At 35.3% G+C, this 24,749-nt stretch overlaps 1 protein-coding gene across 1 annotated transcript in view; it reads left to right on the forward strand.

Annotated features, from left to right (window-relative positions):
• MUC19 (mucin 19, oligomeric) overlaps positions 1–24,749 on the forward strand; it is a 114,087-nt gene that overhangs the window by 12,267 nt on the left and 77,071 nt on the right. Inside the window, exons 7-33 of the mRNA XM_014529528.1 lie at positions 439–498; positions 1,562–1,787; positions 2,537–2,654; positions 3,096–3,156; positions 3,383–3,480; positions 5,320–5,530; positions 6,584–6,706; positions 7,129–7,252; positions 8,555–8,690; positions 10,197–10,289; positions 10,934–11,018; positions 11,192–11,329; positions 11,979–12,128; positions 13,040–13,134; positions 13,567–13,693; positions 16,678–16,924; positions 17,599–17,651; positions 17,749–17,849; positions 18,091–18,242; positions 18,556–18,694; positions 19,705–19,809; positions 19,904–20,098; positions 20,780–21,019; positions 21,098–21,254; positions 22,284–22,409; positions 23,550–23,691; positions 24,342–24,373. Of these exons, the coding sequence (XP_014385014.1) occupies positions 439–498; positions 1,562–1,787; positions 2,537–2,654; positions 3,096–3,156; positions 3,383–3,480; positions 5,320–5,530; positions 6,584–6,706; positions 7,129–7,252; positions 8,555–8,690; positions 10,197–10,289; positions 10,934–11,018; positions 11,192–11,329; positions 11,979–12,128; positions 13,040–13,134; positions 13,567–13,693; positions 16,678–16,924; positions 17,599–17,651; positions 17,749–17,849; positions 18,091–18,242; positions 18,556–18,694; positions 19,705–19,809; positions 19,904–20,098; positions 20,780–21,019; positions 21,098–21,254; positions 22,284–22,409; positions 23,550–23,691; positions 24,342–24,373 (3,534 nt within the window). The remainder of the gene's footprint in view (positions 1–438; positions 499–1,561; positions 1,788–2,536; positions 2,655–3,095; positions 3,157–3,382; positions 3,481–5,319; positions 5,531–6,583; positions 6,707–7,128; positions 7,253–8,554; positions 8,691–10,196; positions 10,290–10,933; positions 11,019–11,191; positions 11,330–11,978; positions 12,129–13,039; positions 13,135–13,566; positions 13,694–16,677; positions 16,925–17,598; positions 17,652–17,748; positions 17,850–18,090; positions 18,243–18,555; positions 18,695–19,704; positions 19,810–19,903; positions 20,099–20,779; positions 21,020–21,097; positions 21,255–22,283; positions 22,410–23,549; positions 23,692–24,341; positions 24,374–24,749) is intronic.

Genomic DNA, 24,749 nt, shown 5'->3' on the forward strand with positions numbered 1-24,749 from the left:
ATATATATATAAACTAATTTTTCTGATATATATATATAATTGAATTATCAGTATTATATAGTAGACTGGTTTAATACAATCTATCTTGGGCCTGTTTGGGCAATAGCCAATAAAAATTTGTAGTTGAAAAAAATAGTTCTGTTAGGGATGCAACATATGTTTGTAATTGTAGATGCCCAAAATTAATAAGCTCTTAATTTCTGAGCTTACTATGGCTGATTGTCCCAAGAAAAAATATGAATTTCAGAGATAATCATGTGTATGACCTTGGCAAATCACAGCTCTCACAAAATAAAATTATATATTCAGGATAAAACAAACCCCATTTATAGATTTTAGTACCAACTTCTTAATTTCCATATAGATGCCCAAATGAACTATATATATAAAATCAATATATGTCCTGTATTTTACTAATCTATGCATTGTATTGAATAGAAAAAGGATCTCATATTCCGGAAGCAACTCCCACATACTCAGAAACAAATACAATTATTGGTAAGTAAAAATTATTCTGATTCTTATTCATATTTATATGCCTAAGCTAGTCAGTACCTAATCCTATATAATAAAAGCCTAATATGCTAAGTGTCTGGTCGTCTGGTCAGCTGTTCAACCAATCAAAGCGTAATATGCTAATGATATGCCAAGGCAGGTCAACTGCTCGCTATGACGTGCACTGACTACCAGGGGACAGATGCTCCAACCGGTAGGTTAGCTTGCTGCTGGGGTCCAGCTGATCATTACTGAGCTACGGCCTGGACATGGCCTGGAGCCCTCCTGTGGTCCCTCCCTGGCTGGCCAACCTCTCGTGTCCCTCCCCGGCCCTGATCATGCACCAGTGGGGTCCCTCGGCCTGGCCTGTGCCCTCTCACAATCCGGGACCCCTCGAAGGATGTCAGAGAACTGGTTTCCGCCTGATCCCGCAGGCCAGGTGGAGGGACCCCACTGGTGCACAAATTCGTGCACCGGGCCTCTAGTGAGGTATAAAGTAACCAATTTGCCATTATCTATTTGTTCATTGTATGTGTGAATAACATCACATCAGTACTATTTTTCCTCAAAGATACATACAAAGACACTATATACACATAAATATATATGCACATGTACACACACGTACACATGTGCATATATATGTATAGAAAGAAATAATAGAAGTCTTTACACTCATTTGATATAAATGTTAACCAACTCAGACAACATTAAAAAGACTATCTGTATAAAGAGCAAAACAATTAAGCAGACCACCAGTTCCCTCCATGGATTCCTCCCCATAGTAAACTCATTTTCCCTTTTCCAATGGAAACAAGATGTTTTATTCATGTTTTGTTTTGCCAGATAGCCAACTTTGGGTATTCCCAAGGCCTCAGGTGCTACTTTTAGTGTGCTTTTGCAGTATGTGAGAAAGAAAAGTAATGAATAAAGGTAATGGCTGTGAGAATAGAATCTTCCAGTGATTTTTTTTTATCTTGGTGAATAAACACTTTAATAAATCAGAACTAGATAATACATTAATTGTCTGAATAATTATGAATATTCTATTCTAAATATCTTACAGGTGAAGCTTCTACTTGGGACAAGGGAGCATACAAAGCTTTCAACGGCCGTATCTTCTCCTTTGAGTCATCATGCACGTACACTTTCTGCCGCCACTGCGTTGAATCTGGAGATTTCAATATTGAGATCAAACGAAACAATGATAGTGAGATTGAAAAAATAACGGTTTTAATTGACAATAATGACATCTCTATATCTGGTGACACCATTTTAGTTAATGAAGAAAGGTAAATGCAATAGTGTTTGGATAAATGCTGTAAAATTATTTGAAGTAACCTAACCAAAAAAAAAAGTTGAATAGGAAAGAGATGGTGAGAGATGATGTACTCTTTTCCTATTTTGATGTATGTTGATATTTTTAATAAATTATTGGAAAGGAGTTTGGTAACTCTATAATACAGCTATATGTGGGATTGTAAGATATATTTATTTCTATAACAAGGTAGGGAAAAAAGAGATGTCTGTTGTTTGACTATTTTGAGTATCTCATTTTGGGCAACATGCGTATTCAACAAAACTGTTTAAAGAATGTTTCAATTTTTATTTGTATGTTTAACACTAAATATAGACTTGTGGTTTTATAATAGATTGAAGCCCTTAGGCCATGATTTCCAGACATAGTAATTTACATTTGGAAGGGATAGCATATTTGAATACTTACCAGGATAAGAAAATGCGGCATATTATTCTACTTGTGAACATTTTGAATTATTTCATCATTATTTTCTTATACTGAACCACTGTGTTTTGTTGTTGTTGTTAATTACTCCAAAGTCCCAAAGATTTATTCATTGTTCCTTAAAAGTCTTTCCAATATTGGGAAAAGAGCCATTGTATCTCTTCTGAAATGATATAAAAATAAAACTTTAATAATTACTAGACAGATTTTCTAACTATAGAAAAATGAATTACCAGACAAAGGTGTTATAAGAATACTTTTTACATTTATATGTATTTGTGTTTTTATACTTTTCAGTGTACAGATACCATATAACAACAAGCTGATTCACATTAAAAAACATGGAGAATATAATGTCCTGAACAGCCGTAGAGGAATTTTGTCTTTAATGTGGGACAAAAATAACAAACTCTCAGTAAGTTTATCTTTGATTTTCTTATAATCCTGTGCTATTTTTTCTTTGCTTTTAGTTACAGAAACAATACATTATAAAACCAGAGCTAAAGTTCATTGAGCAATCTCTATGTATTTGTCACTGTACTAACCATTATCTTAATATTTAAAACATCTTGAAGTACATACTATTATTAATCTTATTTTAAAGATGATGGAATTCAGGAGATTCACGCTAATGAAAAATTTAAATAACCTGTTCAAAGACACAGTTAGTAAGTGGTGGAATCAGGATTTATTCCAAATTCTAGAGCCAGGTTCTTAAAAATCACACACCTGGTAGTACATCCATAAGTAACCAGCTTAGATAGAATAAAATACTAAGAGCCGTGTTCTTTGTTTTGGGTATAGCTTGTCTTAAGATATTTTCAATATTTTATAAATATATACATTTCTTTTAAAGCTCACTCTTCACAAGCAATATCCAACTTGCGGTCTTTGTGGTAATTTCAACACCACTCCAGGTAAGATTTCAATGTATTATGAACAAGAATATTGCTTCCAAAAAGAAAATTATAAAGTAAATGCTCATGTTTGGGTAACTGTAACAACACTTTGCATTTGTCTAAAGAATGAAAAAATGTTAAAATAAATATATGTCTATATTTATGTTGTCAAATCTATGTTTAGCTTGAAGATAACGTGTACATGTAATGCATATTGTGAATCAAACATTGTTTTCTTTTTAAGGAGAAGACATCAATGAGCACATTGCCAAGAGTAAAATTGCTGGTGATTGCCCTGAAGCTACTAGTAAAACCTATCAAACTTGCGAAGATGGAGTAGAGGTAAGAAATTAGTATTTCATCTAGTAGCAAATTTCTGCAATATTCCCCTGGGTTTCAATTTAGATAGCCAGCATCCTTTCTCAGCACTCACATCTTAGAATTCTGCAACTGCTTCCCCTCCAGTGTCCCTGTAGTCTGAGCTTTAGTCTAACTAAAAAGGACAAAATAACGTTCTCCCTAAAACACTATGATATTAACTATGTATTAGTGTGACAATTCTAATTTCCTTTGCATAGTGTTTTCATTTGTCTGTAAATTAACACATTTCCCCTCTGCATTATTACCTCTTCATGGATACTAACTTGACTCTTACAGTTTAGAAATCCATGTACTTTGTCCCTAAGAACTAGTTTCTGTTCTTGCTTTCTTACTGTTGCCCCAGAGAACCAGTCTGAATTGTCATCCTTTATATCCTTTACCTTCTTTTTGAAAAAGTTACAGGTACTATTTTTGATTATGACAATTGAGAATAGTCATTATTTACTCTGTGAATCTTCCAACCTTGTGTTATGTTGAGTTTGATAGATTCATTTAGTGACTGAATGAATATTCACATATTCCTGCTTCAATCTAGAACAAAATTCTCAAGATCAAAAGATAAAATAAATTTTTGTTCTATTGACAATGGGTGTTACATTTATAACCATCTTGTCATCTTTTAGCAAATCAAATTAAACCGTGACATTATACAAGATCATCTACTATCTTCCTTGTGAAACCCTCCTTGATCTTTGCACTTACAATGCCTTCTCTTTCCTTCATTCCCTCTGTCACTCATTGGTCCTTACAATAAGACACCATCTATAATGATTTCCCATGTTTTTCTCATATCTTCTCTATGAGATTATGTATGAGTTGCGTGATAATGTCTCATTTGTTGTGGTAGTTGCATACTGTGTGAGAAGTTACCCTTGTTGCTTAAAAATGTTAGTTGAATGTTTACATAAATGTATGTTAAAGCCAGTGAATACTTGACAAAGACCTACTATATCCAAGACCTGGTACTAATCCATGCTATATTAAATTCAATGTTATAGTTCTTGCCCTAAAAGGACCTATAATCTAGAGAGAAAGTAACAAAGAACAATAGATGTAAAAGCAATCTTTGCAATCTTTGCAGGTGTTATTTCACTTTATTTTATACCTCACTTGGAGAATATTATCAGTTGTCCCAGAATTTAATTAGTGCAAATCGTGCATTTGTTTGGCAATAGCTTTCACATTTCCTGAAAGAAAGCAAACAAAAATGGTTAAAATAGAAGATAGTTATGAGATAGTTAAGATATATTGAAATTTGAACCTTTTGGATTCATTAACATGTTTTTACTTTCTTAACCAACATGAGAACAAATATATTGTTTCCAGAACAAACTCACATAGCCCACACCAAGAAAACAGAGTCACTGCATTTTAATGTCATCTGTTTGCTCACCAAATATAAGCAGACTAACAGTTAAAGGGCCAATATCCCTTCTGTCTATTGTGTTATCAATCATTTACCATCCAATTTCTGATATCGACTGATCTCTCCTTTTCTCACCTCTTCCACTTTCTCAAGTTCTAAACCTCATGTCACCTTTAGAGAAATTTGGGATGAATTCAGGTACAATTTTTGAAGTTGTTTTATAGCAACTCAAATGCCACAAGTGAAGTACTATTTTAGGAGTGACTATATCTACTATAATCCTTAAAAATGCTTCATTTCAACCAGCATCCAATAATCCTCCCTGTCAAAACTACAGGATATTATGCAGAAAAGTACTTCTGAATTGATCTCTTCTTAAATATTCATTTGTTCATTTTTAATGTTTTATAAAAACTTTATATTTTATTTTGCAGTACTGTAACAAAATTATTGGAACCTACTTTGAGGAATGTGGAAAGGTTTCTGCCTTATCCAGTGACTACAAAAAGGTCTGCATTGATGAGTATTGCCAAAATAGAGACAAAAAGTCGACATGTGACACTTATTCAGAATTGTCCCGCCTTTGTGCCTCAGATGGTCCCGGCACCTACGAATCCTGGCGAGATGATTCTGATGTGGTTTGCGGTAGGTTTTTCATTTTATTATAGATTTCCAATCAGGAAGTTTACACAGGGTGGACAAAAGTAGGTTTACAGTAGTGAGTACACGAAACACAGAGCTTATTGTTGTATTATTATTTATTAATTATTGTATTATTTTCCATACGAATGACTATAAACCTACTTTGGACCAACCCTGTATGGGACTTTAAAGTTGAGCTATGTTTCGTAGTGATCTTCTCAGATGATTGTAAGCCCTGGGAAGCATTTAGAGATGATAGAGCCTTGTCTTCACATGTACTTGCGAGGACACTGAGGCCCTTTGGTGAAGTGACTCGCCACAAGTTGCAGTGCTTTGTGTAAAGATATTACTGAGGAACTTCATGATATTTACAATAAATAAAATTCACTGGGGGAAATGAGTAAAATTGTACAAAAAAACTGTAAAAGTTCTGGAAATGTTAACAAAAGGATATTGATTAGCACTATGATTTTCTTTCAAAAAAATTAACACATTGCAGACCAGTAGTTTTATTGCTAGCTTTACCCAGTGGCCAGATAAGTTTCTATTGAATGAGTACAAAAAACGTTTTACATAAATATTAAAGGCACGCTTTAAAATTAAATACCCATTGCATTTTGAAATTATTTATTAGCTTGTGGGTCTTACAAGCTAATATCTTTTTAAAGTATGATACTTTGTAAAACACTGTGTAATAACAGAGAACATGAGAATTCTCATGATCCGTCTTAATAAAACATAAATATAAGCTTCAGAACATATATATACTTTCCACGTATGCTTATCTCAATCTTAATAAGTTAGAATACAAATAAGATCAAAGTAAGATGAAATGATATTATGTACAGCATATCTTTCCTCCATATTAAATTTTGTATTATAAAATAATGCATGGTCAATTGGCATAATATAGTGGTACTGAGTAGCTTGAAAAACATATATCTTGAAAATTAGACTCAAAGAATCCTATTTGAAAAGATCCTCATTAGAATGTTATATATTCATCACATTAATTTTCCTCTAATTTCATATATAAATATTTCTATATTTCTCCAGAAAAACCTCAATGCCCAGAAAAACATGTCTACAAAGAATGTGGCCCCTCAAATCCTGCAACTTGTTCTAATGTGGCTCCTTTTCAAGACAGTGAATGTGTGAGTGGCTGCACCTGCCCAGAAGGTAATAATATTTACACCAAAAGAACTGAAAAAGAAGTGACTCACTCTAGTGCAGTCTTATCTCTAACAAGATATTTAATGAATTCACTTATTCATAGTCCAGCCTTCTAGCAAACTGCAGATGGGGGGTAGAGAGAGACCTTTAAAGTTAATGTGCATTTCTGTCTCTGCGGTACCTGAGGGCTGTAATACCCACAGATTATCCTCTGATTCTACATTTGGCTCAGGAGGACTGCTCTGTGGTTCAGAAAATCACATGCTTGCAAGTTCTCAAAGAAGGAGTAACTGCTTAAATAGAAATTATTATGTTAAGTGCATGTCCGCACCTATCAGAACTAGCTCAACAGTCATTTCACAATACACTGCTTGAGAATATACTGGGGTTCATATGTCTTGAGATTCACCTTACATAACGTATTCTAGGTTATCTGTTGGATGACATTGGAGAGAAAGGAAGATGTGTATTGAAGGCCGACTGTCCCTGTGAGTCTAATGGAAACGTCTACTTGTCAGGAGACGTTCGAGAAGGTCCCTGTGGGTCTCAGTGGTATGTGTGCTTTTCATCCTCACTTTGTTGATAGTGAAAAAATACGAATATTTTAGTCTAATTTAAAATAATCCCTGAATCCACCCTTCAGACTAATTTAGCAGCCTCATGGGATTTTCCGTGTTAATATTTTATCTTTTTGGCTGAGGAATGTTTAGTGTGATATTTGTATAAAACATGTGAACTTTCTGTGTATCTTTAAAAGATAATGTTTTCCGCTAACTGAAAGAGTGTTTTGAATAGTGCTCCAGTTGGTGGTTGCAGATAGAGAACAAAGGATAATACAAGAGTATGGTTACAATAATGAAATAGTAATCATTCTAATTGCCAAGAATATTTAATAAAATGTATAATCAGAAACAGCCCAACACTTTTTAAATAATTCTATAGAAGGCTACATTTGTGGAGATAAATTTAATCCGGAGTAGATTTTAATGTGCCAAAGGCTAGTGTAGATTATTCCTCTTTGAATAGTTAGCTTGATTCTTCCTTTTGAGTGCAGCAAGAATTTGCTGACGAGAGAGATTTCCCCATCCTCTTTATTACTTTTCTCTGAAACTCCAAATTTCTGCAGGATCCCAAAGGACTTTTCTAGAAATATATGATGTCCTTCTGGGGAAATAATTTAACTCAATAAAAAACAATGTAGTATTTATACTATAATAATTTTCCTATAAATAGAAAATGTTTGATTCATATGGTAATAATTTATTAATAATGATTATAAAAACAATAGTATGATTTATTAAATATCTACAAAAATACTGTTCAAGAGAAGTATAATGTGAGTCATGAATGTCACCCACATAGATAACTAACACTTTTAACTATTATTTCAACATAAAACTAGTATAAAACGTTAACCTGAGGTTTTACAATTTTTTTCATGTTGCCTTCATCATCTGTATATTTTTCATTTAAAGTAGATCTCAATCTGGACTAGCCAGATTTCAAATAACCAATAGCTATACGACTCTGTACTATATTGGAAAGTGCAGGTCTACAATGGGGCAAGTAGCAGATGTTTTAATACTAACAGTGAAATATGTTCCATTTAAGCACCTGAGATCCAGTTTACAAGTTTTTATTTGTTTAATGCAGTTGGATGTTATCATTTTATTCAGTGGAATTCACGACTTTTAAAATACCAGGATACCACTGTCAATGAGGCATTACATCAGAACTGAGATGTTGGGTGGGGGATGTGCATGGCCTAATACAGCTTAACTAAATGTCAGTGTAAGTTGTGATTTCTTAAAGACGTGATTGGTGGTCTTTAACATAACCATTTTATTTTAACAGCACATGCCAAGATGCAAAGTGGTCTTGCACTGAAGCAATGTGTCCTGGAAGATGTAAGGTGGAAGGAAGTTCAATTACCACCTTCGATGGTGAAAAATATAACCATCCTGGAAACTGTCACTTTTTGGCCATCCACGTACGTAAGAACCTCGAACACTTCAGAAAACTAATACAGGCTCCAAGCTATTTTTAAATTAACTTGAAACACAATCTTCACCTTCAATTATTAAAAAAATAAATAACGAACAGCCTTTCAAGTACTGGTTATATATTTCAGTATGTTTGCTATCACATTGACATTGGCAACCAGTATTACCTGTGCTCTTTAGAAATTTCTGCTTAAAAACAAACAAAGCCCCTTTCATCACTAATAATTTTCTAAATGGACTGGAAAATTATTTGTGCTACTTTTCTTTGCATGTGTTCACTAGTGTCTCAAATGAAACTATCCTTTATATTCTACTAGAGGCCCAATGCATGAAATTCATGCAAGAGTAGGCCTTCCCTTCCCCCGGCTGCTGGCACTGGCTTCCCTCTGGCACCCAGGACCCAGGCTTCCCTTGCAGCCCTGGCTTCGTCTGGAAGGTTGTCCGGAAGGACATCTGGTCTAATTAGCATATTATGCTTTTATTAATATAGATGAAGCATCTTTCTCTTTCATTATTATTCTTTGCATTTATTTTTAGGTTTTATGACAATATTATCAGTATGATAGAGGCTGTCCTTATATTTAAATTCTTTTCAGTATTAAAATTTTAAGTAGTTTGAATTTTAATAAAAGTGGGAATCCCATTTCATAGCTTGTACCTTCGGCTAGCATGAGGATAAGTAATATTATTTAGTCTTCCTGGTAAGAAACAAAGATGAACAGAATTTGTGATTCCTGAAGTGAGAGATGCGGGCCAATGCCCAGTACTCTGAGAAATGTACTTTCTGCTGCTAAAAGTCAGTTTTCCAAATTTTCTTTCCTTCTCTTTGTACGCCTCATGTAATCCATGAGAATGGGGGATGAGTAAAGTGAGAAGGAAATATGCCAGAATGTATGGAATATTTGCTTCTTATAGTTTAGGGATTCCTAGATCTTAAAATGAGAACTGGAAGTCAATGTTTGACATGAATTATATTGAGGTTTTATTAATTGTCTCTCACATAGGATCTAAATAGACAATGTGGATTGTCCAGAGACTAACCAAGCTAGGTTGCCTCTAATTCACCTTAGTCTCCACATACAGCATAACTCCCTTGGAGGAGAAGACAGAAAGTAAAGATTAAGAAAAAACAATGGCTATGAAAAATCACCAATCATAGGCCACACAGATAGAGCTGATCGGTAAAGCTCTTGACCAATTTTAATCTATACCATGGATTGAAGTTGGATTCCATTTTCAGAGCAGAATGATTGTATAGAGGCATTGTGGTGACAGAAGGAGACTTGATTTTGGGTGGTGAGCACACAATGGAATCTAGAGATGTTGGATTATAAAGTCGTATGCCTGAGACGTATAAAATGTTATTAACCAATGTTACCCCAATAAATTTAATTTAAAAATACAAACATGCATTGTGAGTAAATAAAATAGTAATAACATGTCATCAATAACATTTAAATTATTATTTAAATGAAATGCATTTTTTTTAACAGGATCAAGATTGGTCTGTTAGTGTTGAGCTTCGTCCATGTCCAAGTGGTATGTCAGGAACGTGCTTAAATAGTGTTACACTCGTCTTAAATTCGGTAAGTCGTCAGCTTCCTAAAGTTTACTCAGAGCACAACCAAATTAATTATGTCACAAATTCAGAATTTCAGAGGTTGCAGAAAAGAGGCTTTACTATGTAAATTAAAAGTACAAATAAGATTATGCAGAAAAGTGGTAGAGTCTCTGGAAGAGCTGGATAGTCCCAAGGATCCTTAAATAATAAAAATATACCATAGATACACAACTAACACGCTCATTACACATCAACCTTACGTAATTATAAAATTATTAAATACTGTGGATCATTAAGAAAGCAATTATATTTGCTTACAAGTTCATGTCTGAGAAACTAACAATTTAAGTGGAAATAGACCTAGATGAGAAGGAAGAGCAGCCAGCCTGCACTTACAAGCTTTTTAACCTTTGGAAATCCAAGTTACCTTCAAGGGTCTTAGTTTCCTCATCTACAATTGGGGATGAAGAGCCCTTTACAAACTTCCTCAGAGAGTTCGTATGAGAAACAATGAAGCGAAGTATGAATGGAAAGTGCTTTAAAAATGGTTTAGATATTTAGGAATTAATCCAATAAAATTATACCCGTTTTTATTGCATCTATTACATTGCATTAAACTGAAATAATTTTGTAAATTGATATGAACTAACAATGTATTTTCAATTTTAGTCTGGTTCGGTTGACAAATATGTATTTAATAGAGATGGAACAGTCACAAATGACAAGATTGAAAATCAACATTATTACTATTCAGGTAAGTTTAATAATACCACTTAAAAATAAATGTAGGAGGCATTCATTTATTCAAGTTTTAATGATAATAAATGTTTCTGTTTTTAATATATAAAAGAATAAAAACACTTTAATAAATTTAAAACTGTTTAATATATTAATTCCTGCTAATAATGTTAATAATTCTTTTAACAGACAAAATACAGATTTTCAAGGCATCTCTCTCATACTTTCAAGTAGAAACATACTCTCATGTAAAAATGCAAATACAAACTGATCCCGTGATGCAATTATATGTTTCCATGCCACCTAACCAATTCACAGACACTGTCGGTAAGTCCTCTGCCTATGTTTTTATTTCCAAGGCTCTAATATGTCAATCATCTATTGTAATTTTCAACTGTCTCTTAATGATATTAAACCATACGTCATTTTTACTTCATCTTCCTTTTTATATTTCAGTAAAATTTCAATTTGCTTTTTATAGTAATGACAACCTTGTTTGTTACAAAACCCATTCCTAAATGGTTCTCAACATTTTAGGCTTTTAAATAAAGGCTTTTATTTTTCAAATATAATGATATTTGATAATATGTTAACTATCCTTTTGTTAATATGCATTTTTAAGGATTTTGGTCTGTAAAAGAATAAACTAAGATATTATGGATATCAATCTTTTGAAAATCATATTTCACATACAAACTACAGTATAACATGTTTTTTCTGGTCACGTGTTCATATCTTCCACTTAGGTTTTTTCTACTATAGAAATCAGCTCTTACATACTGTCAATGGCGTCACACAAAACAAGAACAATTACGGCAAATTCCATGGTCACTTACGTGTATAAAGACTAAGCAAGCTGTACTCTTAGACAGCTTCTGCAGTTTTGACTTAAAGAACTGAATATGAAGTGAGGATATGAGTCCAAAAAGTTGAGTAGGGAAGGGGATGTTCAACTTTGTCCTGTGCTCTTCCACAGGACTCTGTGGCTCCTACAACAACAGAGCAGAAGATGATTTCATGTCAAGTCAGAATATATTGGAGAAGTCGTCTCAGGCTTTTGCTGATTCTTGGGAAATGATGTCCTGTCCTAAAGGAAACCCAACTTCATGCATCAGCATAGACACAGGTAATGCTAATTAAATGCCAAACTCTGTGGTTAAAGATCAGGTGCTAGGAATTATGTACTCATTCTGGTAATGATAGGAGTCTATCACATAAATCTGGTTTTAACTACTGTTTGGCGTACTGTCCCATGATTAGAGAAACTGTGTGGCTGAGGGCATTCCTAGCAAACACATCTTTCTGTGCTGTCCCATGATTAGAGAAACTGTCTGTGTGGCTGAGGGCATTCCTAGCAAACACATCTTTCACAGGGAATGGCTGGGTCATCTCAGTTGTCGTTTTCTATATCCATTTTTTCCCTTTCTTATACAGTTTTCTCCATGGTTATAGAATAATAGGGGTAGAAGAGACTTTATAGATTATTTGGTTTATTAAACAAGGCTCATGGAAGTGATCGTTGCTTGAAATTGTTAAGAGTGAGCCACTTAACAATAGAGCTGTAGCCAGATCCAGGTGTCCCAGCCACTGCTATCAAATATATTAGTTATCCCAAACCCTGCATCTTATTAAGGAAATTATACTGGGCGACAGGGGTGAAATGAGGGGTGTTGTGGTGGCTTCATTTACCCAACTTGTCAACACAGACATAAATTTATATTTTAAATTAAAAGACACCTAAATAAATAATCTGGTTCTCTTTTTACCACTTATGTGTAGGTATAAACTGCATTTCAGAATAAGTTTAGCTGATTTTAGATAAAAGTCCAAAGCTAATAAAGATTTCTGCCTCTTTGGCTTAAAGTGTCTCTGATTATATCATGCTATTGTTTTTATATAGCGATACATTCAATTTAAAAACACTTTAAAAACATAATTATTTAAAGACAAAACTTTGTTAAACATTTGCACTTTGTCTTGTAATTAAAAATTATAAAGTTATTAATATAATTTTGGGGTGCCTTAATTTCCTTCCAGAAAGGTTTGCTGAAAGTCACTGTGGAATTCTTCTTGATTCAAATGGGCCTTTTTCTTCCTGCCATCCAATTGTGAACCCTAAACCCTATCATGAGGTATGTGAGGGTCTAACATTAACAACTTGTTTAGGAAATACTTTGATAATATCAAAAGAATCATGTAGATATTAAAAAAATTTAAAAGCAACCATTGACAGTAGATGATGATATATGTTTAAATTTAGCATTGGATTCCACTAATTTATTCAATTGTTAGATATACCAATTTTAATTTAAAATGTGGTACAAAAAATGAGAAAAATCTTGAATGATGTTCTCTTTCTGTCTTTTCTAAGTTTGTTGAAAACTCAGTTAATTATTGATATGCTGTCTTGCAAATTTTTACTATAAAAAGAAATATTTCCCAAAGTTTCAACAACATTTTTTTTTTCAGGGAAGCAGAGTGGTTATGAACTGAAGCATCATACTCAGTTTATGTTCTTCTGAATATATTCATAATGTAATATAAATTTGTTTTTTATTTTAAAGGAATGCAAAAAATACACTTGCAGTTGTGAAGATGGTCAAGAATGCCTGTGCACAATTTTAGGCAACTATGTGAAAGCATGTGCTGAGAAAGAAACATACATAGTGGAATGGAGAACTGGACGATGCGGTAAGGATGAAGGCTTCAGATAATTCTTCCTTCTCAATTTTAAGAGAGAGAGAGAGGGAGAGAGAGAGAGTCTAGTCCCATGTGTTCACAAATTTGTACTGGGTTCTTTCAAAGAGAATTTTCTGTTTCTGATACAGAACAGATGGTTAGTTGCCAGAAGTGTGGTTTAAAACAATGTATCCCCCAGTCCTGGGTAGGGGAGGATGAGCTTCAGGCACTAGTGTGACATTTTGGAAATCAGTGTGACATTAGGCAGTAGGAACTATAAAAATCTTCATCGTCCTGATACTGCATTTACACTTTTGGGGAAAGGAAAACAATAACAATGTAAAAATATTAATAGTGCACATCTCTGTTCCTTAATTGTACTGATTACTCAAGATCCATGTCCTCCCTTTTTTTGTAATAAAATTCTGATATTTCTTTGGGAATCTGCCCCATCTTCATTGGGGTAAATCTAATTAGAACTACCAATCAAAGCAACCCAGCCTGCTGAAGGACAAGGGATTAGCATGTGATTTAAATATGGTCACTCAGTGCCTATGTGTGTGTGTGTGTGTGTGTGTGTGTGTGTGTGTGTGTGTGTATGTGTATATATATATATGTATATATAGTTATATATGTGTATATATGTATATCTTTGTGTCTATATGTATACATATGTATATATATATGAAATATTTTATGTTTAAGCAATCTTTGCATTTTTACTTCATTATTTATTTCTTTTATGTTGATTTAATATGTTCATATTTAAACAGAACAGAATATGTATGTATTTATGTATAAATATAAGTTTCTGTTCAATTATTATCTGCCAAAATTTAAATAACATTTTTTGTAATAAAATTCTGATATTTCTTTGGGAATCTGCCCCATCTTCATTGGGGTAAATCTAATTAGAACTACCAATCAAAGCAACCCAGCCTGCTGAAGGACAAGGGATTAGCATGTGATTTAAATATGGTCACTCAGTGCCTGTGTGTGTGTGTGTGTGTATGTATATATAGTTATATATGTGTATATTTTATGTTTAAGCAATCCTTGCATTTTTACTTCATTATTTATTTCTTTTATCTTGATTTAATATGTTCATATTTAAACAGAACAGAATATATCTAATTAGAACTACCAATCAAAGCAACCCAGCCTGCTGAAGGACAAGAGATTAGCATGTGATTTAAATATGGTCACTCAGTGCCTATGTGTGTGTGTGTGTGTGTGTGTGTGTGTGTGTGTGTGTGTATGTGTATATATATATATGTATATATAAAATCTTCATCGTCCTGATACTGCATTTACACCTTTGGGGAGATATACCAAGGAAAACAATAACAATGTAAAAATATTAAGAGTGCACATTTCTGGTCCTCAATTGTACTGATTACTCAAGATCCATGTCCTCCCTTTTTTTGTAATAAAATTCTGATATTTCTTTGGGAATCTGCCCCATCTTCATTGGGGTAAATCTAATTAGAACTACCAATCAAAGCAACCCAGCCTGCTGAAGGACAAGGGATTAGCATGTGATTTAAATATGGTCACTCAGTGCCTGTGTGTGTGTGTGTGTGTATGTATATATAGTTATATATGTGTATATTTTATGTTTAAGCAATCCTTGCATTTTTACTTCATTATTTATTTCTTTTATCTTGATTTAATATGTTCATATTTAAACAGAACAGAATATGTATGTATTTATGTATAAATATAAGTTTCTGTTCAATTATTATCTGCCAAAATTTAAATAACGTTCTGACTCCTACTGCATTTCTAAGTCAGAGTCAAATGTTAAAAAACTTATTTATTAGAAACCAAATAAAATTAAATTAGTAAATTAAAGTCTCAACTATCATTTATAAAACCTTGCTTTGTTTTAAAATATTTACTGCACTATTTGAATGCAACTTTAGAAAGTACTCAATTTACAAAAATAATGTTTTGTACAAAGGCATCTCTTATAGATCACACTTAATACCTCATAGTCCATATCCAGTCAATCAATAAGTTCTGTCAAGTTCACTTCCAAAATTTCTCTAAAATCCACTCATATCGCTTCATCTTTATTGCCATCAACCTAGTTGAGAAACCATGATTTTTCCTCCTGGGTGACGGCAATAGTTTCCTTCACTTTCCCTCTTGGTTCCTCTAATCCATTTTCTACAGAGAAGTCAGTGTCATCTTTAAAGAAAACCAATAAAGCCAACCCGGTTGTGTGGCACTCGGTCTAACACAGGCAGGGGCTGATCATGGCTCTGAAACACCACACTGCCTAAGAGGGCCTGCGGGCTCTACCTGCCGACTCGGGGTCTGGGCGCAGAGCTTTTCTTTCACGTGCTCTTTACAAGAATCTCCTCCTCTTAGGGCCTGTGGGTTCTACCTGCCGACTCGGGGTCTGGGCGCAGAGCTTTTATTCTTTCACGTGCTCTTTACAAGAATCTCCTCCTCTTCTAACTTAGGCTGTTGCCCGCACATAGAATTACCTTTCTCTGGGCTGCTTTCACGCTGTCTCTCCTCTTCACCAAGAGCAGTTTCCCTGCTGCACACAGCACGTAAGGAAAGTGTACTTCCCCCAGCAGTAAAATATATAAACATATAGTAGGGACTCAATATTAACTGGGGGGGGGAATAAACAATGAATGAGTACGTTTTCTTGATTTTTAAAAATAATCTCAATTATGGCCCAGCCAGTGTGGCTCAGTGGTTGAGCATGGACCTATGAACCAGGAGGTCATGAGCCCGCACATGCCAGGTTGCAGACTCGATCCCCAAAGGGGAGCATGCAAGAGGAAGCCGATCAATGATTCTCTCTCATCACTGATATTTCTAGCTCTCTCTCCCTCTCCCTTCCTCTCTGTAGTCAATAAAAATATATTAATCAATTATGAACAATTTACTAAATTTACTATAATATCTATAAACATCAAGTTGAAGTAAAGTTGCTAATTTTTCTGAATATGTACATGTTTACTCTATCCCTACAGATCACTCTTGTCCAAGTGGCCTAGTTTTCAAGTACAATGTAAAAGCCTGCAACAGTTCTTGCCGATCCCTGTCAGAGAGCGATAGGAGCTGTGATGTAGAAGATGTTCCGGTAGATGGGTGCACTTGCCCTGATGGGATGTACAAGGATAACGAAGGAAATTGTGTTTCAAAGTCCCAGTGTGAGTGCTACATGAATGACGAGGTCATAAAACCAGGCAAACTCATCGAGATTGATGACAATAAATGGTATGGAGATCACATATTTATTTGTTATCGCTTTGAAATCCAGGGATTGTCGTTTTCAGAGAAATAGTCTTTTGCTAGCATGATGGCTTCTTTAGACCTGTCACATCTTTCATTTTCCATTTCTGAGGAAGCTTGGTTATTGACACCCTTTACCAGGAGTGTTCATTGCATCATCATGGCTGTAACTAATCTATCTTACTGTTCTTTGGTTTTAAATACCAGTAGAAGAATATTTTAGCAGCTCCTACCTGCAAACAATGTAGAAATGATTTCCTAGTCAGACAAGACTTTCTAGTTGTCTCTCAGCATTCACCATTCAACAAACACATCAAATGTATATTTACTGTGTGCCAGACCTTGTGCTTACTGCAGCCGATGCAAAGATGAATGAACGTTGTCTGGGGCTCAGAGAGTAAGCAGGGTACTACCTCTTGGGAGAATCAAGCTTTCTTTGACGTCCATACAACTTTGTTTGTACATTCCTATCACACATTCAAGCCTATATCTTATATTTTGGTTCATCTGCATTTTCTGAGGACTGTGTCTCATTTAGACTACTACTTGCGCTAAAACAGGTGGTGCATGGATGAGGGGTTAAAGTTATTGTAACAGTGTATTAAGATTTTGTTATTGAAATTCGATGTTTTAAATGCATCATTTTCTTGTCTTTCCAGTGTCTGTCGGGATGGAATTCTTCTTTGCCAGACTCCCATTGATTTAACCCACCGTAAGTGTTGACATCATGGTGAAGGCTTAAGATACCTATTTTGGTTGAAATAAACAGATCAAGAGGCCCTTGGTTAATCCCTTCCTTTCTCCTGCAGAGAATTGCTCTGGAGGGGCTGAATATGTTGACTGCAGTGATCCCAAGGCACAGAGAAGGGTTGACAGTACATGCAGCACTCGGAACATACCTAATTTTGAGGTAAGTAACATGGCATCAGAGTTTAGCTCTTTAAAACTTTTCATTGTTTCAGGGCAAAAGGAACTAAATGCAGATAAAAAAATAATGAGAAGGTCATATTATTTATTGCTTGTTATTTTGACTTGTCCAATGTTGACACTAAATGCATGCCTGGTATATTAATGTATTGTACATTAATGCTGATAATGTGATGTGCTGAGAGCAGTGCCTTACGATGTATACTTTGTACTTATTCCTGTAGGAGAACTCGCCTTGCAAACGTGGGTGCTACTGTCCAGTAGGAATGGTTCGAGATTCTAAAGGGAACTGTGTCTTTCCTGATGACTGCCCTTGCTCTTTTGGTGGACGAGAGTATAGCCAAGGAAGTGTCACCTCAGTTGGCTGCAACAAATGGTGCCTAAGGATTGCTATTTTATTTTTTGGATATTAGGAAGTGTGATGTCTGCCCTTATTTTTATGGGAAAGGAAAAGTCATACTCTGGGATATTTCAAAAATAATGGTCAAATGTATTTAGAAAAAATGCTATATCTTTAAATAGAACTTTATATAACATCATATATGATGAACATCGTAAAATGTAATGAAGACAATTACAAAATTTAAATCCATACGAAAACTGTTTAGTGCTTTTAGACAAAAACAGTATGCACATAGACATCTTGGAATAATATAACTGGTGTGCCCTCTATCATTGCTTCCTTTTAGTACTTGCATGAAAGGATCTTGGAACTGCACACAAAATGAATGTCAGAGTACCTGCCACATCTATGGGGAAGGTCACGTTCAAACTTTTGACAGAAAAAGTTACAGCTTTGATGGGCTCTGCCAGTATTCATTTGTTGAGGTAACTGCAAGTGTTTTGCCACAGTTTTTCTATATTTCTTACTATTTTTTGTATATAAGCTCTGGATAATTTTATTCTGAAAACATGAAAAAAATATTTTAAATGCCCCTTACATGTTTCTCAAAGGCAATAAACTGTAACAAAGGAATGCTGACTCTGAAGGCAGGCCACCTGGATTTGAATCCCGGCTCTACCGTTTCTCACATATGTGGCTTTGGACACATCCCTTTACCTTTCTGTGTCTCGGTTCCCTTATCAATAACATGGGGATGGAAATAGTCCTGACTTGAAAAGAAATTAGAAAAAATACTGGAGCACATACTAACTTCTTATTTAATGTTAGATATTATCATATTTTTAAGAACAGCACTATGTGTTACAACAGCATTTTATGATTGCTTCTCTGCCAAGCAAATTTATGTATTTTATTCATTTAATCATTATGACACTAAGAGGTTGATAGTGTTCCTATGATTCAGCTGAAGACATGAAGGTCAGAGAGGATAAGCAATGTAAATTGCTAAGTAGACAGTGCCATATTCAAACCTGATCTGATTGATTCCAGAGTTCGTTACATGCAACTAAGCTCCTTCCCCAGTAACATCTAATGGGCGAAATGTAATTGTTGGTATTTATTAGTTTTGATTGAATAGTAAGTTTCATATCAATCACTGAGAAAAAAACATACCTTTAGCTGTTTACAGCATCCAGAAATAAACTTATGATTACAAACTTATATAATTTAAATACACATATCTATGATATACTCATTCTAAACCTGTATAGAAGAAATGGGAAAGGGCTGAGTCAAAGCGAGGTGACTAGTTTGCACTCAGCCAAGGCGACCACTGTCTTGTGGGAATTCCATAACATCCCATAATAAATCACCAGCTTATGGTAACTTATTGAGTTTCAGGTGTTACTGAGTGAGATATTTGTCTGATACAAATGTTGCAATTGAGTTTCACATCCCTGATGTTCATAAACGTATTATAATTTAATTTTTAAAGGATTATTGTGGCAGTGAAAATGGCACATTCCGCATTTTAACTGAAAGCGTCCCTTGCTGTGAAGACGGCCTCACGTGCTCGAGAAAAATCATAGTTGCTTTTCAGGTACAGAGCGATTTCTCTTTACTTACTTCTCCCCTCAGATTACGATTGGCCAAATAAAATGGATTTAATTGTAAGTATATGTTTTTATTTTCAGGATCAGAATGTTATCTTGCAAGATGGTAAGGTAACAGCCATCAAAACGACAGAAAGTAAGGAGTGTGAACTCAATGGAAATGCGTACACTGTGCATACCGTTGGCTTATACCTGATTCTGAAATTTGTCTCTGGAATAACCGTGATTTGGGACAAGAACACAAGAATGACTGTTATATTGGAGCCATACTGGAATGTATGTACATCACTAATAAGTAATTAATTGGGAAGCAAAATCATTTCTGTTACGGAGAATTATACACATCTTTGTAGATAGAAGTTGGAGGAGGGTAGTCTCTGTTATAGAACAAGCCCTCTACATATATTCAATCTGCATGCAATACGAACTATAATCAAAGATGATTGAATCCGGTGAAAAATACATGCAATACACCTGAGGCCCTCTAGTTTAACCACATATGGTTATTTGAGATTATTGCATAAATTCAATTTTGAAGTAGTTGGTGTATATATAGAATTAGATGTATTCCTGAGAGCAAATATTCTAAGAACCTAAGGGGATTCTCACGAAAATTTAGAAGCTAGTGAATATAATAATGTTTTAATTCTTAAGGCATTTATCTTATTTGATACTAGATCACTTTACAATATAGGATTTCTTGAATTAAATGGAGCAGAATCTTATCCACAAACTCTGGTTTCCTTTCAAAATTCAAATTTTAAAATAGATTAATGATTATAATATATATCATTACCTATCTAGCTCTATGCATGTCCCTAGTAAAACTCACTTTTAATTTTCCTTTCTGATCTCATCTCCATATATATATATGTGTGTGTGTGTGTGTGTATTACATACCTATATGTCTATATCCCTAACAACTTACTTACTCATTTTCCTTTCTGATGTGGCTAGGGCAAAGTGTGTGGTCTTTGTGGAAACAGCAACGGCGATCTCAAGGATGATTTCACAACGCGGTACTCCTCAGTAGCTACCGGAGCACTGGAGTTTGGAAATAGCTGGAAGACGTCTCAAGAATGTTCAGACACCGTAACTCAGACTTTCCCATGTGACTCCAACCCCTACTGCAAAGCCTGGGCTGTGCGGAAATGCGAGATCATCCGGGACAGCACCTTCAGAGAGTGCCACAGCAAGGTAGCCGGGCTCTGAGGGGGAGGGCCTGCTTGCGCCTGCACCCGCTCCCAGACACTCATGCTCTGTCCTCCACCGCAGGTGGACCCCAGCACTTACTACGATGCGTGCATCGAGGAAGCCTGCGCCTGCGACATGGAGGGCAAGTACCTGGGATTCTGCACGGCTGTGGCCATGTATGCGGAGGCGTGCAGCGCGGTTGGGGTCTGTGTGGCGTGGAGAAAGCCCGACCTCTGTCGTAAGTGGAGCCCATAAATTGTTCCTTAACAACGTAATTAGGCAGAATTGTTTTGTTAAGTAATCATTCTTCTCACATTTTCTCTCTATATACTATAGATTATATATAAACTCTCTATATTATTTATATCTATCTATATAAAATCTTGTACTTAGGTTTAAAAACATATTAATAAGTCACGATGGGAAAAAAATACCTATTTTAAACAAGCAAAGCACCTACCATACCACATTAAATTCAATTTTACTTGCAGAAGTTCTTGATTTTACAAGGGGGAAATTGAATACTGATGGAAAAGATCTCATTAAAACTTAGATGAACAAAAAACTGTTTACATAACCTGTTACAGTCACAAATCCTTAAGAACTTATGTCATATATCACTATTGGTTAAAGTCCTCACTCATTATCATAAAAACTTTTATAGAGTTCCAGTCAAGATAAACTGTAAGATAAATGTAAAATGAATCGTGACATATATGGAAAGTGGTAACTTTAGTAGGAATCAGTCAATACTTCCTTTTAAAGGAAGGTATTATGAGAAAATATGACAAATGAATAATGTTAAAATTGAATCATCGTTTTATTCAGTTTATGATGCTAAGCTTATGTTATATTGAAATCTTGAGTTACTTCATTTGGGATCTGCTATTTACATATTTTAAAAAGCTTAATTTTTGCAGAGATTTATTTTTCTAATTTAAATTTGAACATTAAAACTGCAAATCTAGACTATGACCTAAATTATCTAAAAATGGGAAAATTAATATTGCTTTTCCACCTCAAACCAACATGAATGCTATTTTTCAAAGAAAAGTGTTATTTTGATTTTATATGCTTTTTTTTGGTGAGCTATTTGGGCTTATATAACAATTTGGATAAATACAAAGGAAATTGATAAGACAGAATGGCATACTTTAGTTCTGCTTATTGTAATATCATTCAAATTCCTTTTTAAAAATACTTGGGGAAATGAAAGTGAAAGTTGTTACCTAACAAGAGGAAGTAATTGGCTATAATTCGGTTACAGCTGTCTACTGTGATTATTATAATGCCCCTGGAGAATGCAGCTGGCATTATGAGCCTTGCGGGACGGTGACTGCAAAAACATGCAAAGATCGAGTTATTGGCCAGAAATTTTCTGCACTTTTAGAAGGTAAGGTGAATTTTAATAATATCCATGAAGTAATGCAAATTTTATTGATACTAGAGGCCCGGTGCACAAGATTCGAGCACTGGCGGGGGGGGGCAGGGTCCCTTAGCCCAGCCTGCATCCTCTTGTAGTCTGGGACCCCTTGGGGGCTGTCCACCTGCTGGCTTAGGCCCGATCCTCTTAGGGATTGGGTCTAAGCTGGCAGTCAGACATCCCTCTCACAGTCTGGGGCTCTCGCAGTCTGGGACCCCTTGCTCCTTACTGCCTGCCTGTAGCTGGGGCAGGCAGGAGAGGCTCCCGCTACCGCTGTTGCGCACCCCAGCTGTAAGCCTGGCTTCTGGCTGAGCGATGTCTCCCCTGTGGGAGCACACAGACCACCAGGGGGCAGCTCCTGCGTTGAGCGTTCGCCCCTTGGTTGTCAGTGCACATCATAGCTACCAGACATTCACCATTTGGTCTATTTGCATATTATGCTTTTATTATATAGGATTTTAAAATTGGATGCATGGCCCATGTGGCTCAGTGGTTGAGTGTTGACCTAGGAACCAGTAGGTCATGGTTCGATTCCTGGTCAGGGCATACGCCTGGGTTGCAGGCTCAATCACCAATAGGGGGCATGCAGGAAGCAGTCGATCAATGATTCTCTCTAATTGTTAATATTTCTAGCTCTCTCTCCCTCCCTCCCCCTTCCTCTCTGAAATCAATAAAAATATATTTAAAAAACCCCAAAACTTGAAATTGTTGTTAGCTCCTGACAATTTAGTGTCCTACATTTTGTAATTTAATGATTAGTTATCTTTATTATGACATTAATATTTCCACATTGAAAACATCTTCTCAGGATGTAAATTATCTGTTTAATGAGAGAGAGAGAGAGAGAGAGAGAGAGAGAGAGAGAGAGAGAGAGAGAGAGAGAGAGAGAGAGAGAGAGAGAGAGAGAGAGGAATAGAGAGAGAGAAAGAGAGAGAGAGAGAAGATCCAGTGCTACAATCCCATTGCCCATTGTCATTCTTAAGAATGTCTTGTCATTTTGCTATTATCTACTTTAGTTCATGAAATCATTTAAGTAACTTTACAACTCTATAATGCATTGTGATCAGTTTTGGTACATAGAGACCAACGGCGGGTCATTTTCACACACAGGTTGTTATGCTAAGTGCCCGGAGAGTGCTCCTTACCTGGATGAGAACACCATGAAATGCGTCAGGTTATCCGAGTGCAGCTGCTTCTACAATGATGTCATACCAGCAGGTGGAGTGATCCAAGACAACTGTGGGAGAACATGGTACATTCTCTCCTAACTTTCTAATAAGAAATTCTGTTTCTTGCATTTTAATTTAGAAAAGAAACCAAGAAAAAAAATATGCATGTAATTTTTAACTCATTTCTAAATAAAAAGGCCAGCTTTAGTTTTACATCAGTGAAGTTAGTTATGTTGTATTTTCAGTGAACCCACATATCAGCAAATGGTTAAATCTTATACTGAATAATGCAGAAGATAAGACAAAAATGATACTATGTAGTTTTAGGTAAAAAAAAAAGTTTTGATTCTATAAATGTAAGATCATGTCGCTAGCCTTTCAGTCAGGGACATGGAAGCAAAGAGGTGGCATCCATGCTAGAGCAACCACATCGTGTTTGAAACTGAAAGTGGGAGAACTAACTACAGCTTGAGTGTAAAGCATTCTTTTAGGTCCCAAGAACTCCTTAGGGAAATGATTAGAAATAACAGTATTCGGAAAAAACAACAACACAAAAAAACAAGCAATTTGAATCAATAGCACGCTCTTGGGGAAACAATGATTGACTGTTCTCTTATTTGCTCCTGTTTTGATTTTCACTGTTAGACAATTTGTTGTTTTACATTTTGGAGATGCATGTCACTAGGAGTTAAAATTTCGATCTCATTCTTATTTTTTAAACATTAACTTTCAGCTATTGCATCGCAGGAGAGTTGGCGTGCAGTGGTGAGTCCTTGCATTTTACTGTAATTGATTTAGGAAAGACTAGATAAAGGGTCTGGGATCTTTTCAGTTCATCAACAACAGAATAGGTACTTAATGCTTCCCACTGCCCCTCAGTGAATCGAGGCCATTCATTCCATTGCAGTGTATTTGTTGATGTCAGGTCAGTTCAAATCCAATGCTGCCAAGTCATGCATGTGTGCCCCTGCCTGTTTGTAGGTTCTGGGGATTAAGGGAGTGAGACATCAGCCAAAATAGTTGAATAAATGGTGGAGTGGCAAGTGAGGGTTGATACAGATAGAATTAAACAATGGAAGAATCGCTCATGAGCGACACATCTTAAAAATAAATCCAATGAGCTTCTAAAGAACACACGAAC

Source organism: Myotis brandtii, unplaced genomic scaffold, assembly GCF_000412655.1.
Source record: "Myotis brandtii unplaced genomic scaffold, ASM41265v1 scaffold686, whole genome shotgun sequence".
In the NCBI taxonomy this organism is placed as follows: domain Eukaryota; kingdom Metazoa; phylum Chordata; class Mammalia; order Chiroptera; family Vespertilionidae; genus Myotis; species Myotis brandtii.